The sequence below is a fragment of the Eptatretus burgeri genome, unplaced genomic scaffold (genome assembly GCF_056783735.1).
Source record: "Eptatretus burgeri isolate ZD-2024b unplaced genomic scaffold, Ebu_testis_v1 Ebu_testis_scaffold_691, whole genome shotgun sequence".
Lineage (NCBI taxonomy): Eukaryota > Metazoa > Chordata > Myxini > Myxiniformes > Myxinidae > Eptatretus > Eptatretus burgeri.
The window spans coordinates 9,119-26,321 of record NW_028222640.1 but is presented as its reverse complement, the minus strand read 5'-3'; the positions used below and the strand labels follow the sequence as shown (position 1 = coordinate 26,321).

Sequence of the window (17,203 nt, the reverse complement as noted above, 5' to 3'; positions counted from 1 at the left end):
AGTGGATTATGATGTTATTGGGTCATTTGCTGGCCATCTTGGTAGCACAAATCCAATATGGCCGCCAAAAATACCTGAAAAATGCCAAAATTACAAAAAAATCACACTAAAAACTAACATAATCGATTGTGAATGCAGTTGAACAATGATCCTGCTGGTTACACATGTGCTTGACATGTTATATAATCTGATTGTGAAGTAATGATGCCGTTTAGAAGCCACCTGGTGCCACCTACTCAAGACGTAAATATCATGGTGCTTCCAATGTGAAATACACCAATATATCGATAACTTTTAACGATCTTTGTTTTTGTTGTAGGTTCTGACGTGAGTAATGATATGGCTGAAGCAGGAGACAGCAAGGATGCCGAGGAATGCTTCTTCAAGACAGTTTACAACTGTGGGGTTGGGAAGTTGATGCAGTCATCACGAATCGGCACAATATTGGAAGCTAGTAATCTTCGGCAAGATGATATCAGACTACGAAAAGAACTATCTGATGGATCATCTACTGTTAGATGTCACAAAAATTGTGTATCCAAATATGTATCTCCTTCCACTCTCAATAAATTGGCCAAGCGTATGCCAGAGGAAGAGACAGATGATGACTCCAACGCTGGTTCCAAGCGATTGCGTTCGAGTACCGGTGGTGATGTTTTTGACTTTCAGAAGTACTGTTTGTTCTGCCATGACATAACTCCTTGCATATTACCGAATGAGTATGATCCCAAGGTGCCACAACAGTACAGAGTCCCTGCGTCGAGAGTAACCACAGACAAGATGGCTGATGGGGAGACGTAAAAGCAGTACCTACTTGACCTTTGTGATAAACGTGGAGATGAACTGGGTAGAATAGTCCGTGACCGTATCATCGGAGCACCATCAGATTTGCACGCTGCAGATGCAATGTATCACCGCCATTGCAATATGAGTTTCCATCGTGATGCTCAGAGAACTACCACGACCAATAGCAAAGGTACTGCTGATGACCAAGCTTTCGCTGAAACTGTCAAAGTAGTCGGTTATGATCGCTCAAAAGTTTGGAATTCGCTCGATGTTGAAGCAGTTTACGCAGACAAGGGTGGATCTGTCATGTCCAGACGTGTCCTTGTTGAGAACGTCATCCAACATTTCGCTGAAGATATGTTGGCATTACATTCCCCTGGAGTGGCAACGTTACTAGTGTTCAGGAAGCATGTTGCCACAAATCTCAGGCTTGTGGATGATGATCAGAATGGCGACATGGATGAATGTATCCGGAAAGTTGGCAAGCAGATCATGAAGGAGACCAAGGCAGCTAAGGATGACTTCAAATCCTACACTAAGCACATTGATCGAGAATCAGCCTCAGAGTGTATTAGTGAGACGTTGGTGAAACTACTATCAGCTATCAAGCCTACTTTCCACAATTCACTACAATCCATCATGGTGGGTAATATCGTGAGCTCAGTGGTAACGTCTCAACCGACACCATTACAGATAGCCATAGGTGTACTTCTTGGTAACCATAAGATGATCATCACAGAACTGTACAAGTATAATGTTTCTTGTTCCTACGATGAGGTTCGACGATTCAGAAGGTCAGCGGGTGTTCAATCATCAAAAGCACAGCAGTTAGCTGGACTCAGAGATGCCAGACTGGGTGGACTTGTGCAAATCATCAGTGATAACTTTGATGCTGTGATCAGTTCCCAAAACTGCCGCCTCGAATGTCATTACATGGGGGCAATGCTGGCAGCTCAGTGAAAGACCGAACTTGACCACCTTGAAGGTTTGGATACATCGATCCCTCGCCTAACGAAAGAAGAAATGAAGCACCCTATCCCATGGGAGACACGAGTCATTGAGTATATGGGACCGAAGAAACCTCCTATGCCATTTACTGCTACAAACCGATTTGCCATGTCAGACGACTTTGTACAAGCCACAACAATCTCAATTGGCAGAGCCAAAGATTTAGACTTTAACTTCATCAAAGACGTGCTCTTTGAAGCAAACACTCCTGAGTACAACGGGTACAATACACGTCACTGTCATGAGTCAGGAATGACCCCAGCACCCAAGACAGCTGTGGTATATCTTCCACTCATAAATATGAAGCCAGGGGACCCAACTACTGTCCTAACTTCCATCACCGGAGGATTCGAAGTCACCCGAGCATCCAACCAGGATATTCTCGTTCTCACCTGCGATCAGGCCATATATAAGATCGCCGTTGACATCACATTTCATCAACCAGATCTGCTCACCAACATGGTGGTGATTCTTGGTGGGATGCATTTCCTCATGGATTTCGTGGGTTGTGTTGGCACTCTCATGGCAGACAGCGGCCTGAAAGAGATTCTGATGACGTCCTTCGGCTCCGTCGATAAGATGTTGCAAGGAAAGAAATATATACACAGAATGTTCGGGCACTGAGATTGCTCACAGAGGAGCTGCTTCGACCAGTGTTTGTGAGGGAGAATCTACACCTGACCAGCATGGATGATTTGGAAAAACTACTTGATGAGATCGCCACTCAAAGTCGTATCACAAAGCTGTGGGTGTACAACGTCATCAAACCCACATTTCTAATGATGATGTTTTGTCGGGCGATGCATGAAGGCGACTGGCCACTCCACATCAAAACAGCAGAATCAATGCTGCCATACATGTTCGCAGCCCACAAGTACAACTATGCAAGGTATGGCCTATACTACGTACGCTCCATGACTTGGTTGGGACCAGATATTCTGGACAAGTTCTGCAGAGGAGAGCAGTCACTACACCACACTGCTAGTGTCTACAACGGACAGTGGAGCGACATGTTTATTGAAACGAACTGGATGAGGAAGGGGCATGGGCCGGGTGGCATCATTGGCAACACAGAAAATCCTCAAATGATAGCGACATGGGTGTACAGTATGGATGCGACCATGACCCTGACTGGTGACCTTAAGAAGATGTCTGGAGCTGACGAGAAGGTACAGCTTAACCACAAGGAGGAATCTACCAGTCACATTCGTCGAGATGGCAATGATCGTAAATCACTGAAGGCTACTCTAGAGTCATGCATTGACCCATTGGATCCAGCTACCCATGATGCAGGATGTCTGCTCAACATCTCAAATGGTCAACTAGCTCAATGGAATGTTAATGTTGACAAGGCAGTGGAGATTGGAGCTGATCAGCTGATCCAGTTCAAAGCATTATGGCCAGAGGGCTTTTACAGCTCACTCGCAAAACAGGTGACAACCTTTGCCGCAAAGAAGAAACGTCTAACAATCGATGATAATCCCGTCATGGATCAAGAGGTTATATACGCTCGGGTGATTGGCCTTCTCGTGAGCGAGCGCGATCTCGATCTGGAACAAGTCCTCTCCACAGAGCTAACTGCATATCCGCCCTCGATGTTTCAAGCTGATGGCCAGATGCGAGTGGCAACGGGAAAATCCACACTGAAAAAGAACCTCCAAGTCGAAGTTTCACAACGCCTTATCACAAGGCCAACATCTATGGTGATTGATGTTTCCGCTCTTTTGTGGACATTAGAATGGCCATCCCAAGGAACCGTTGACACGTTCATTTCGGTGTTCAAGGTCTGGGTCAACGCGCGGCTGCTTGAAGCTGATGTCCACCTGTGTTTTGATCGTTATTATGACTACTCTACAAAAAGCAGCACCAGATCAGCTCGAGCCAGCGCTACCCGGGTCCATCAGTTCGAACAGAAAACTCCACTGCCGGCTCGGAACGCAGTACTCAAGAACTCAGCCAATAAAAAACAACTCAACACACTGATTTGCGAATCAATCCTGAGTGATGACAACTTCCTGCAGCATGCGACATATAATTTACTCGTCTAGATCTAGCATCAACACATGAAGAAGCTGACATCCTCCTGACACAACAGGCCATCCATTTGGCAAAATACCATCCAGAATCACGGGTGCGGGTGGTGTGTGATGACACGGATGTGTTCGCGTTACTTGTGTACTACTACTTGAGCGAGAAGCTCCAGTCTTCAATAACTATGCAGTCTCCAATCATGGCTCGGTCTTGCATTGACATGAAGGAAACCGCTCTTAAACATTCAGCAATCGTACCCGAGCTCTTAGCGCTTCATGCTTTGACTGGTTGTGATTCAGTTGCTGCGACTTATGGAATTGGGAAAACAAAAGCAATTGCGGCCGCTCGAAAAGGCTACTCTCTGGATCAACTTGGTAAACCCTTGGCAAATATCGTTGAAGTCACCGAACAAGCAACAGCTTTCATGGGTGCGTGCTATGGCATTACAACTCCCACCTCTTCGATGACCAAGATCCGCCAGAAACTATGGGCACAGAAGACTGGAAAATCAACAGCAGCACCTAAGCTGTGTAGTTTGCCCCCCACTACAGAAGCGTTTGAGCAGAACGTTCGAAGAGCACACCATCAAGTCGCTCACTGGTACAGTGCCCTGAGTGGGGATCCACCAACTCTCGCTGCAGTGGAACACGGATGGGAAGCTGATGACACTAACAAGTGTCTCTTCCCTCGGAATATGGAGGACGGGGTACCCTATGCCCCGGAGCACATTCTGAAGCTGGTCAGATGTGGCTGCACATCTGTGCAAGCATGTAGAGGTGGGAGATGTGGATGTATGGGGCGCCAACTTCCGTGCACAATGTTCTGCACCTGCGGTGGTGGTACTGCCTGTTCCAATCCATTCAACATCAATGAGAGTGCAACAGATCATGCCGACATCCCTGATGACAGCGATGAGACAAAATGACCGAGCAATGGATGTCGAGGATGAGGACGATGAATAGTTCCGAGATATAAGATATTTTGTCCAGTGGGGTGTTAATTTTGCTTAATTTTTTTTAGTATAATTTGTATTGACATAGCGTTGAAACATTGAGCAATGTGAAGCTGCCAAATTATTGTATTATTATTATCATTATTATCAATATTATTAATGGGAGTATCATATACTTTAAATGTATGTCGACTTTTGAGTCACGTGAATGTCATGTCTGAGAGAATTATACAATAAATATTGTCCGATTCTAATTACATTTTGTTCTTATATTTTGCTTGAAATCGATATTGCTATCAAAATAAATATTGCTTATAAATTTGCGAATGACTTCAGAATCATAATATACATGTCTATGCTTCACAAAGCACACATATGTACAGAAACTTAACTCAACTGCATTTACAACCGATTACATTAGATTTAGTGTGATTTTGGCATTTTTACAGGTAATTTTGGTGGCCATATTGGATTTATGCCATCAAGATGGCTATAAAATTATCCAATAACATCATAATCCACTTCCTTGGTAACTAAAACATAGTTAGACACCAATTTCATCATGTTACTGTACTTAGAACAGGAGTTGCAGCCGAAGTTATAGTTTGATTGTATATGGTGGCCATCTTGGATTCTGAAAAAGCCAAGACAGTGACAAGTGGCCACTCAGCCTAAATTTCATCTCGACCCTAAGATCTATCAAAAAAATTGAAAACATGAATGTTACCAAACATTGCAAGGTTCCCTGGCCCAACCACCGGACTATGAAGGCCATCACCCGGAAGGAGTTGGAGAGGTAAACAGCACTTGAAAAAAAACATACTAAAAAAAACAGTTATTTGCACCTGTGTTTTGCCAGTAGCCGTAGTCGATGTATGTGCAATATTGATCAAAATTGTCACAAACTATAAGTGATGTTAATGGTTGAACTTTGCACAATTCTGCTTTCAGTCACTGTAGGAGGCGGACCAAGGGAGTGTTGAAGACGGCTGAGGACATCGAGGCCCTCATCTTAGGCCTGACTGGTGTGTCGGATGCACTGGGTGTTCCTGTTCTGAAGTCAGAGATAACAGACATATGGAAGGAGCAGAAGAAACACTTAGCCTGCATTCAGGATATTCCAGGTAAGCTCTGAACTCAAGATTTTTTTTTTTTTTCATCAGCCGCAGAATAGAAAATTTCTTGTTAAATTTAGTGTTTTTATTTATTTCAATAGTGTCTTTTTTCTGTATATTTCACAGGACTGCAGCTATACACTGTAACAGGGGAGCTGACAAAGGGGACACACACCCTCCCAGTCTTCAGGTGTGCGCGGGGGTCGACCTCCCTTGAATGTTTTCACAGCCACCTCGCCAAATTAATTCCGGGTACCTCGGCAAGTGCGGTGAACTTTCAGGCGTACCTCCTTGACGGCATCACTAGTTGGAACTATCTGCGCTCCTCAGCAGCTTTGAGCCAGCCGAACACTGAAAAAGTGTTGAGGACTTACGATGTGCGGCTGATTCAACGAGTAAACTCCCTAAGCCAGGCCGTGCTCAATAAGCCAGCACTGAGCGTGGCCATGGTTCTGTCAACCTACACTGGGGAGGACATTGGGGTAGAGTACTTATACAGACAAAGTGGGTTCACTCTGCCCAAAGCAGAAGACCTGGATACCGAGATAGATGAAGGCTTTGAAGACATGGCAGATGAGCAGTTGAATGAGCCAGTTCCGTCGTTGGAAGAAGAAGAGCTTCTGCCCGCTGCTCCTGTTTCTCCGCCCGATGATGAGAGCGAAGTTAGTTACATATCATATAATAGTAATAGTGTTATTACTAAATGATGTAATAAGATTATAATATAACAGAACCAGTAGACAGCCAGTTAATTTAATTTACTCATGTTCACTCAAATAGATCAGTGTTGTGATCAAATAGAAAAAGTATTGATAAGGGACTGTATTTTCAGAGACCACTCCAGGTATATCCAGTAAGAAACCTCACACGGCCAGGGTCAAAACTCTCTCAACACCGACTGGTACAGGGACACCTGATGAGGGTAAGATAAATAACTCATCCAATATATGTGCAAATCGGTATAATAGTGGCTAAAATTGTAGTTGTGTGCTTATTATAGTTGTTTTTATCTTTTCAGAATATCTTTTGCCCGATGGCTGGAAACAGACACTGCCTGCTGTAGACCATTGTTGGGTGTCACGTGCTTTGTTTAAAGCAAATAAGAAATCTGGGAAGGCAGAACTTGTTTTTTCAAGGGTAGACAAGTTATGGTGGCATCCTCAGCAGCCAGCCCTGATCTGCAGCCAGGTTCACCATGGTGATCGGTACTTTGCATCCCGTCTTCTTCTGTGGATGCCGAGGAAACTCTGGCAGGTCCAGTTTCATTGCCCGCATGCTGAATGTCATGGCCATCTCTTAACATCGGCCGGGATATATCCAAGGGTTCGTCAAGTGTTGGATATAGATTGCTACTACAGCCTTGCTGCTGAGTACTTGGAATGTACCAGCTGTAAAAGAAAGTTAATCAGTTGGAGCAGTGTGTTACTTCAGCAGCTCGACTTGGGCCACAGACTGCAATTTCCAGTCTTACTTACATACAGGTAATACATTTTAGTTTTTTGATGAAATATTCAATAAGGTAGATACATAATTTCGTTTTTCTTTTCATCCGTAATATTCCTCATGTATGCATTTTCAGATATGCCTGTTCAGATTCAGATTCAGATTCAGGACTAGGGAACAGCGCGACCCAATTACAGAAGAAACTAGCAGAAAGTCACAATGAGTCTTGGCTTCAGAAGACAGCTCATTACCTGACAGGCTGCCAAGCCTTCTGTAATCGTGATACGAGCAAACTAGTTGTCAAGCCAAACTTCCAGCAGCCTCCCGCCTGTCCAGTTGTGCCATCCTTTATCTGGCTGCAGACTGCATACTGTTGTGATGTTCTTCGGAGACTTGACGAAGTCCATGCGTCCATTACATCAGTGTTTGGCAGAGTTTTGAAAATGTATTCGACCAAAAAGGTATTTACATACATTTGAATTTCAGTTTCATTATTTATTTCAAGGAGCTAACAATATCTATTCAAAAACTTGGAAACCAAAATGTAAAGGTGTATTCAATCTTCAGTATTTTCAGATTGTTAAGAAGCTTGCAGGTCACAGTGCTGGCACAGCATCCTGGGCTACAAATGTTGGTAACGAGTTTTGGCGGGTACTGATGTGTATCCTTACAGCCAGTAAGGGTCATGGACTTGGTCCGATGGTGTCAGGACTAGTAAACCGGTATAGGACTGCCAATGCCCCCCCCCCCCACCCCGCCTGTGATGTTGTATGTGGACCGGGATTGCTGTGGAATCCGTTCACAGATAAGGGAACAGTTCGGTGCCTGGCCAAGCATGCACATTCAGTTGGATGTGTGGCATTTTATGAGACGAATTTCCATCAGCTGCACCACAGACTCCCACCCATTGTACGGTATTTTTATGGGTCGCCTCTCTCAATGTATCTTTCAGTGGAGTGAAGAAGATATAACCCAACTTATGGAGGCTAAGCGAGCAGAGGTGGAAAGCCAGAAGATCATAAATATGGCTGACAGGGATGTCCTGAACAGGGTAAAAAAGAGAGAGCTGTCACTCCATTGCCGGAGGAGCACCAGAGGAGTAGAGGAGACCACCACCCTCATTACAGATCTCCTGGCAGCCTTCAGTGGTGATCAAGGTCTAGACTCCCTTGGCGTTCCTCTTCTAGACAGTTCTCGCATCTGGGATATATGGGAACAACAGACACGCCATGTCGTATGTATCCAGGACCCAGAGGGCATTGAGCTACATACAAAAACAGGCACTTTGAGAAAAGGAGGAATTGAGCTACGAACCTACAGATGTGCCAGGGGCTCAACTTCCTTGGAATTGTTCCACCTTCATCTTAACCGCTCCATACCAGGTACTCGATTAATATATTATTATAAGGAAATGGATGATATTATGATTATCCATCCATTAGGACCATACTCTGCGCAGAGCGTTGGTGCCGCCGAAGCAGTCTACTTGGCTATTGGGAACAATCCTGGACGGGTCGCCACTCCGACACAGTATACCAGCATGCTGGCACTCATTTTGCCGACCTCGGAAGGATGACAGGCAGAGTCAACCCCACCTGGTGTTAATTCAACAGCTGAGCGGGATTTGAACTCAGGACCCTAGGATCCCAAGCCCACTACTTTAACCATTAAGCCAACACCAGGCATATTATGATTATATAAATTCATAAGTGATTGTATGTATTTATCTCATATATTAAATTGTTTGTGAAAAGCCTGGTGGTGGCGCAGTGGTTAGGGAAGCGGCTTGGGACCCAAAAAGTCCTGACTTCAAGCCCAGTTGGGCCACTGAATATATATATATATATATAGATATATATATATATGTATATATATATATATATATATATATATATATATATATATATATATATATATATATATATATATATATATATATATATATATAGATGTGGATGTATATATATAGATGTGGATGTATATATACACATGTGTATGTATGTATGTATGTTTGTGTATATATGTATATACCAAGTCGTATAACACCAGGGGGTTGACTCAGCCTGTCATCCTTCCGAGGTCGGTGAAATGAGTACCAGTGTACTGGGCCGGTGTATACCCCGGTTAAAATAGGTGTACCAGATCCCTATGTCGTAAGAGGTGACCAGGGTTGCGTCAGGATGGGCATCTGGTGTAAAACATGTGCCAAATCACTATGCGGATCATATGGATGATCCGCTGTGGCGACCCCTAACGGGAGGAGGAGGAGGAGGAGGAGGAGGAGGAGGAGGAGGAGGAGGAGAAGAAGAAGAAGATTAAATTGTTTGTGAAATACACATTTATGTGCTTATATCTGTTTGTATGTCATATATGTTCAGGTACAAGTGCAAGCGACACAGACTTCCAAGCTTATCTTTTGGAGGGTTTGGTGCGTTGGAATGAGGACAGGGCTTTATCAGCTGTTTCTGGTGCCCCTTCTCAGCAGCAGACATACAGTGGGGTACATCGGCACAGTGTAAACCAACTGAGTTCGGGTGTGTTTGGCAGCAGTCTGCTTCCTCACTACACGGAGCCTAGGAAATGCACTGGTACAGTTTACATTGTTTAATACTTACTCTAACAGTAATATACTTTAATATTTACAAGCTACAGTATGCAAATAATAATTTTTATGTCTACATTTGAGTTTCTTTGTCTTTTCAGCGGAACTTATTGGTGTACAGTACCTGTACAGTCAAACTGGGCAAGTGCTTCAGGACTTGGCCATGGATGAGGAGACAGAAATACCTGTAGAGGAGAGCGATGTTGATGACGAAGGCTTTGAAGAGGATTGTGTTGACGATTGAACAATCGGTAGGGTAGAAGACGTCGTACTCCACTCCTCTGAGCCTAAACAGTTGGTGCTCCCGAAACAAGTCGTTTCCCTTCCCACTATATTCCATGCACAGAACAATTGCTTGTGTGACACAGAATGTGCAAACGATGAAGACTGTGACATTGGAATGGATGATGGATGATGCAATCTGTTCATGATATGCAGAACATCTTTTCATGATTTTAGTTTAAAAAAAAATAGCAATTAAAGCTCTTCAGTTGAAACATATACTGTTGTCAATAACAACAATTTAATTCTGTTCATTTTTACCATGAAAATTTAAACATACTTTGGCAATATTCTTCTTTACTTGCTTTTTGTGTTCATTATCATTTGTTTGCTATTGTGTTTGGATTCCTTGGGCCCAAAAACATGGGATTAGCATTTTAAATGAAGTTTTTATGTCAATAAAAGGCTGAGATATCCAGAAATTTTTATTTCACGGCGGCCATTTTGAAAATGAAAAAAATAACGGCGTTACGGGCATCTGCGCAAATGTAAACATTAGTTTTCATATTCCTGATGTAAGCTTTTCAAAAATGTACTGGCTTGCTAATCTTCATAAAATTTGAACGAATCACTTTTTTTTGACATAGTGATCCTGACTATAGGCAGTGCCGGATTAAGGCATGGGCTTTATGGGCTGCAGCCCAGGGGCCTCTGCCAGCTGAGGGCCTCCAGAGATTAAGTGAAATTAATTTACTGTGAAAAGTTACTTCATTTGTAAATGCAGAATGAAAGTATAAGTATGCTGAATTATCTCTTTAAAAAGGGCTCAATTAATAAACTGTATAATAAATATACTGTAATTCTTTTCTTGCCCATTATTCCAACTCGTTGGCACTGGCAATCCTGATTACAATGAGACGATCTCATACTCGCTTAGAGCCTGTACAAGAAATCGCTCATTCCATCAAAACTTTCCTTCTTCTTTCGTCATTGCGTTGCGGTTGTGCTTGCACCAAAGAGAAAAGTGCTGATAGAGGGTAGATTAGCATTGTTCTGTGATGAAATTTGAATTTACGTTATCCTATACATTTTGTGGAATTCTGCACTTTGTTATCTTTATACCAAGTCAAAGTCTTATTGTAGTGCGTCATTGTGTCAACTTGTCAAGTATGTATATATATATATATATATATATATATATATATATATATATATATATATATATATATATATATATATATATATATATATATATATATATATATATATATATATATATATATATATATATCTGCAAAGGCCTACCTTCCTTTATATAGGATTTTCATTTTACCATTTTTAATGAATAATGATAGCAATTTTTTCGGACCAACTAAACAATCGGGGTCCGCGAGTGCACATGCACAGCATGCGCACTCAGGGACCCCAATTGTTCAGTCCTTCCATTTTCACCCTTTTACATTAATCATGTTGGAGAAGAAGAGGTTTGAGAGTGGAGAAAGCAAAAGAAAAAAAAACAACAACAGAAGATGCTGAAGCATGAAGAACTGCTCAGTAAATGTCCAAAGTTATTTGATTTTGGGTTCAAATGCAATGCAGCACCAGCAGTAGAACAGCAAACAGAGCAGACAAAGATGCATCTCAACCCAGTAATTTTGAGAGCAACATGAAAGAGGCTGAGGTGCTAGAAGTTGAAGTTGTCTCTTGCGATACCAATGTCACAAGAGTTGATGATGAGCAGCCTGAGCTTGTCCACCTGAAGAAAGAGGACCTGGGATCCAAGTTTCAAGATGACATTGGATTGTGGAGTACCTCAAATATAACAGAAGAGGGACGTGACTTTTGGTGTAAACAAAGTCACGTGGAATGCCAACACCATGATGACGATTTTTCTTCATCAGGAAGACAATACCCTGATCAGAAAAGCAAATTTTCTCATTCATTGATATTCCAAAAACATATAACTGGTGAAAATATTAAAAGGGAGTGGCTAATGTATTCTCCCTCAACAGGAAATGTATATTGTTTTGCTTGCGTTCTCTTTGACGGTATACATGGATCAAAACCCAGTTCTCCATTGGTGGATTTTCAGACTGGAAACATGCCGCCTCTACACGGATTTCAGAACATGAGCACAGTTCTGGACATAAGACCTGTATGATGACATTGACTTCTAGACGAAATGCACTTGGACAAATCGATTCAACGTAAGAAATCCAATTCACAAAGGAAAAAGAATACTGGGGAAAAGTAATGCAAAGAGTAGTTTCAGCTGTAAAGTTTATCTCATCTCGTGGATTAGCCTTTCGTGGTGATACAGAAGTATTTAATTCTCAACAGAATGGCAACTACCTTGGGATTCTTCAATTAATTGCTGAGTACGATCCTTTTCTTAGTTCTCATTTAGCAAAATATGGTAATCAAGGATGAGGAAAAGCTTCATATCTATCTTCAACAATGTGAGGAAGTCATATTGGAAACGAAGTATTGAAAACTATTGTAAAATAAATCAAGGAAGCTAAATACTTTCTCGAAGTGTTGATTCAACGCCAGACATATCACACACTGATCAGCTGACTGTGATTATTCGCTATGTTAGAAAATCAGATTATAAGGTGGTTGAACGTTTTCTGACTTTCATTCCCATTGCACGTCACACTGGAGAAGCTCTTGCCAACATTGTCTTGGAATTCTTTGAACAAATTGGAATTGATGCAGCTAATTTAAGAGGACAGTCATATGATAATGCATCAAACATGTCAGGATGCTACAAAGGGCTTCAGGCACATATTCTCGGCATCAATCATCTTGTCCATTACATTCCATGTGCTGCACACTCACTTAATTTGGTAAGTGTATGTGCTGTGGAAAGCTGCACTGGAACAGTTTCATTTTTTGGTCTAATACAAAAACTTTACAATTGATTTTGTGCTTCAACTCAGCGTTGGTCAGTAATGCTTCAGTGCCTTAAAGCTAAAAGTGGAAGTGAATCTACATTGGTACTTAAAAGAGCATCAGATACTAGATGGTCTGCAAGGGCCGATGCCACAAAAGCCTTGTCTAAAGGGCACATCTATTTTCAAGAAGCTTTGAAGTTAATCTCAGAAAATGTAAATCAGAAGGTTGACACTTTATGAGGCAAAAACTATACTCAAACAGCTATCAAAACTGGAAACAGCTCTCTTGGCAGACTTCTGCGCTGTCATAAGAGAGAAGTTCAATCAAGTGTAAGTCTCTCAATCAAGTCTCTCTTCCTCTTATGTGGTGACTTCAATTGTCATCATGCCAGTTGGCTAGGTGTGGGTACCTCTCTCACCTGTCATGGCACCTCAGCAAAAGCTTTCTGCGACTCATTGGGACTGACTCAATCGGTCAACTTCCCGACCTGGATCTCAACCAATGGTACTCCATCCCTTCTGGATCTGATTTTGACAAATTTCCCTGACAATATCTGCCGCTCTTCTTCCGCTCCAATCAGTTCTTCTGACCACGTCCTTGTCAAAGTGGACATCTCTCGAGCTGTTATCAGAGAACCACCTCACCGCCGTCGAGTCTGGCATTTCACTCAAGCCGACTGGCAGAGTCTCCAAGCAGCCCTCAAACTTATAGACTGGTCTCCTATCACTACTTTCGCAAACATCAACTCATCCTGGGAATTCTTTCAAAGAAACTTGCTCTCCCTCATGCACAGATTTATCCCCTCTCGTCTTCAGTAAGTTGTCCTACCCTTCCTCCCGCCCTTGGTTTAATGAAGCTTGTGGCGAGGCAGTTGTCCTGAAACAACTTGCCTTTGCCTCATGGAAAGCAAACCCAACTGAGGGCAATCTCAGTTCCTTCCACAAAGCTCAGAAGAAGTGTGTATCTACCCTCAGGAGAGCCAGAAAACAACATCTTTCTCATCTCAAGTCCGAACTCTCAAACCTCTCTCCCTACTCAAAATCCTGGTGGCGTTTAATCAAATCTGTTTCTGGTGTATGTCCCCCCTCCATCCCCTCCCTTACCTCAAATGGCCGCACTGCTGATACCGCACGTGAAAAAGCTGAATGCCTAAACTCGGTGTTTGCAGCTTAATCTTGTGTCCTAAACCCATCACTTTCTCTACCCACCTTACCCAGTCACACCCAACTGTCCCTGGACTCTGTGTCCTTTTCTCCTAACAAGGTGGAGCTTGCTTTCAAACCTCGACTTAGATTCTGCAACCAGTCCAGACGGTATCAGCCCACATGTCCTCAAAGCCTGCTCTTATGCTCTTGCTCACCCTCTCTCTGTTCTATTCACCCTCTCATTTGCTCAAGGTCATCTGCCATCTGCTTGGAAATCTGCAAACATCACTGCCCTGCATAAAAAAGGTGCAAAAACAGATCCCTGCAACGACAGACCAATCAGCCTTCTCCCAATCATCAGCAAGGTTATGGAATCCATCATCGCTTCAGACATGAAATCCTTCATCTTCTCCAATGGCTTGATTTCCGATCATCAATTTGGTTTCAGACCAGGCCACTCTACCCTGGATATGCTGCTTCTGCTCTCCCATCAATGGATGGAGGTCCTCAATACCAGACAGGAAATCCGAGCCGTATCCCAGGACATATCACGTGCTTTTGAAACAGTCTGGCACCCTGCCCTACTCACCAAACTCTCTTCCCATGGTATCCAAGGCCATCTCCACTCATGGCTCGCAGACTTCCTTTCCTGTCGCAGTCAACGTGTGGCCCTAAATGGAGTCCTTTCATCCCCTCTTCCTGTCCAGGCTGGAGTTCCTGAAGGTAGTGTTCTGGGCCCTGTTCTTTTTCTGGTTTTCATCAATGATCTCTCCGACTCTCTGGAAAATCCTCTATATCTCTTTGCTGATGACTCCACCCTCTGCCGTACCATATGTCATCCCTCAGACCGGCAAGCAGCAGCTTCTTCACTCACTACAGATCTGGATAAAATCACAAACTGGTCCAACACGTGGAACATGTCTCTCAATCCAGACAAATCTCACACTCTCACTCTGTCTCTCTGAAAGGACAATTTGGAACCCCCCCCTCCCATCCACTTTCTCAACAATCCTCTGGAAGAAGTCTTTTCTTTCAAGCTTCTGGGTCTCACTATCTGCCATGACCTTTCCTGGGAAAGTCACATTTCCAACCTCGCCTCCAAAGCCAGTCGCCGACTGGGATTCCTCCGTCGTGCAAAGTCCTTCCTCGGCCCTCTTGAGCTCCTGACCACTTACAAAGCTTTTGTCCGTAGCCTGATGGAGTACTGGTCTCCCCTCTGGGCTGGTGCTCCTGCCTCCCACGTTTCTCGGCTTCACGCTGTAGAAACCAGGGCATTTAGGATCATTGGCATCTCCCGCAATTAAGCCGAGTCTTTGGGCCTCTCACTCAATCACCGCAGGTTTGTCGGTGGTCTTTCTGTCTTCTACCGTCTCCTCTCCAGCCTTGCCCCCCCCTGCTCTCTCTGTGATTTGTCCCCACCACATTTCGACAGGGCGCTCAAGGTCCGCCAACAACCCCCTTCTGGTAAAACTACCAAAATCACGAATCACTGCTCACCTTAACTCTTTCATTCCTCTTTTTCCCCGCCTTTGGAATAAACTCCCTCACTCTATTCTTTCCCATTCTTCCCTCCAGGCTTTCAAAACAGCTGTTCACCACCACCTCTTATCATCCCCCATCCAAATCCTCGATCTTTTCTACCCCCGATAATCCACCCAAGCCCACTTCCTTCAATTTCCCTGCTTTCCTTCCTGAAAGTCCCTGTAATGTCCATCTTCTCTTCCCCATGTTCCCCATCCCATCCCTCTCCCTTCCACAGATCTCCTAATGTGTCTGTTCCCCCACTGTTTTGTCCCTCCCACTCCCACCCCTTGTCTCATGCCCTCCTTGCTGTGCATTGTGTGTTAGCTCTCATACGAACCTCGCCAAGGTATACAAAAAAAAAAGGCAGCAAATCACTTCAGCATGAAACACTGTAGCTTCAATCAGCTATTAAACTTGTTACATCACTGCTGGAGTTGTTGATGTCACTGCGGAATCAGTTTGAAAATAAAGCAAAAAACAAAGTAGAAAATACGGAATACCACGACGAACAAAAACGAGAGCATAGGAGAAGAAAACAAATCAATGATGGTAATGCTGAAGATGGTGCTTTGCGAGGAAGCCAGAAGTTTAAGGTGGAAACATATCTACCCATCATAGACAAGTTATGCTCAGCTCTTTCTCATCGCATTGAAGCAGATAAAAATGTTCATTCATTGTTTGGTTTCCTGGTCGAATTTCCAACAATGAACGAAGACATTTCAACAACAGCAGCCAAGTTTCAGAAGAGTTACACAGATGACAGAGTCTGAATTTGTGCCAGAAATTGTTCACCTTAAAAACTTTGTTGGGCAATTTTATGAATTCAGGGACAAGCATGAAACACCGCAAGCTTCTGATATCTACACCCTTGTGCTAAAAAATGGATTAACTTCTTCATTCCCTAATGTTGAAATAGCACTATGGATTTACTTGTGTTTAATGATAACTAATGCAACTGGAGAGAGAAGTTTCTCAAGGCTGAAACATATAAAGAATGCACTCAGGTCAACAACGACAGCTCGACTTAACAGACGAGCTGTCATGGCAATTGAAAATGATGTTCTCAAAAATTTAAAATTTACTGATGTTTTGGAGAAATTTGTTTCCAAGAAATTACGAAAAGCAAATGTTTGAATTTTAATTTTGTTTCGCCTTATCAAATAAATTTAATATTTCAAAAACTTATTTTAGTTTTGAAAATATCACAATAACTTCTCTTTTTGTTGTGTTACACTTGCACCCATCTATGCGGGCATAATGTTGACATTATGTTGTAGAAATTGAATAAACTGATTTCAAGAATCAAAAATTCGATTTGCGTGCTTTTGTTAATTATCACTGGGGGCCTCACAGTATCTGTAGCCCAGGGGCCTACAAAATCGTAATCCAGCCCTGACTATAGGTACTGCCATCTATTTAACCTTTGGAGAACCTGATCTTTATCCGAATCCGTGAGTCCAGTGGGGCATTTCCGCTT

The 17,203-nt window shown here is 43.0% G+C and overlaps 1 protein-coding gene and 1 pseudogene across 1 annotated transcript; both read left to right on the top strand.

Moving 5' to 3' along the window:
* Positions 1 to 339: 339 nt before the first annotated feature.
* On the top strand, positions 340 to 1,746 carry LOC147007098 (uncharacterized; annotated as a pseudogene).
* A 3,004-nt stretch (positions 1,747 to 4,750) lies between these two features.
* On the top strand, positions 4,751 to 9,977 carry LOC147007097 (uncharacterized). Its single transcript, XM_085867553.1, has 7 exons — positions 4,751 to 5,573; positions 5,729 to 5,901; positions 6,019 to 6,554; positions 6,725 to 6,814; positions 6,911 to 7,373; positions 7,472 to 7,796; positions 9,714 to 9,977. The coding sequence occupies exons 1-5, from the start codon at positions 5,494 to 5,496 to the stop codon at positions 6,953 to 6,955; spliced, it is 924 nt and encodes a 307-aa protein (XP_085723679.1). The 5' UTR covers positions 4,751 to 5,493; the 3' UTR covers positions 6,956 to 7,373; positions 7,472 to 7,796; positions 9,714 to 9,977.
* The last annotated feature ends 7,226 nt before the right edge of the window (positions 9,978 to 17,203 follow it).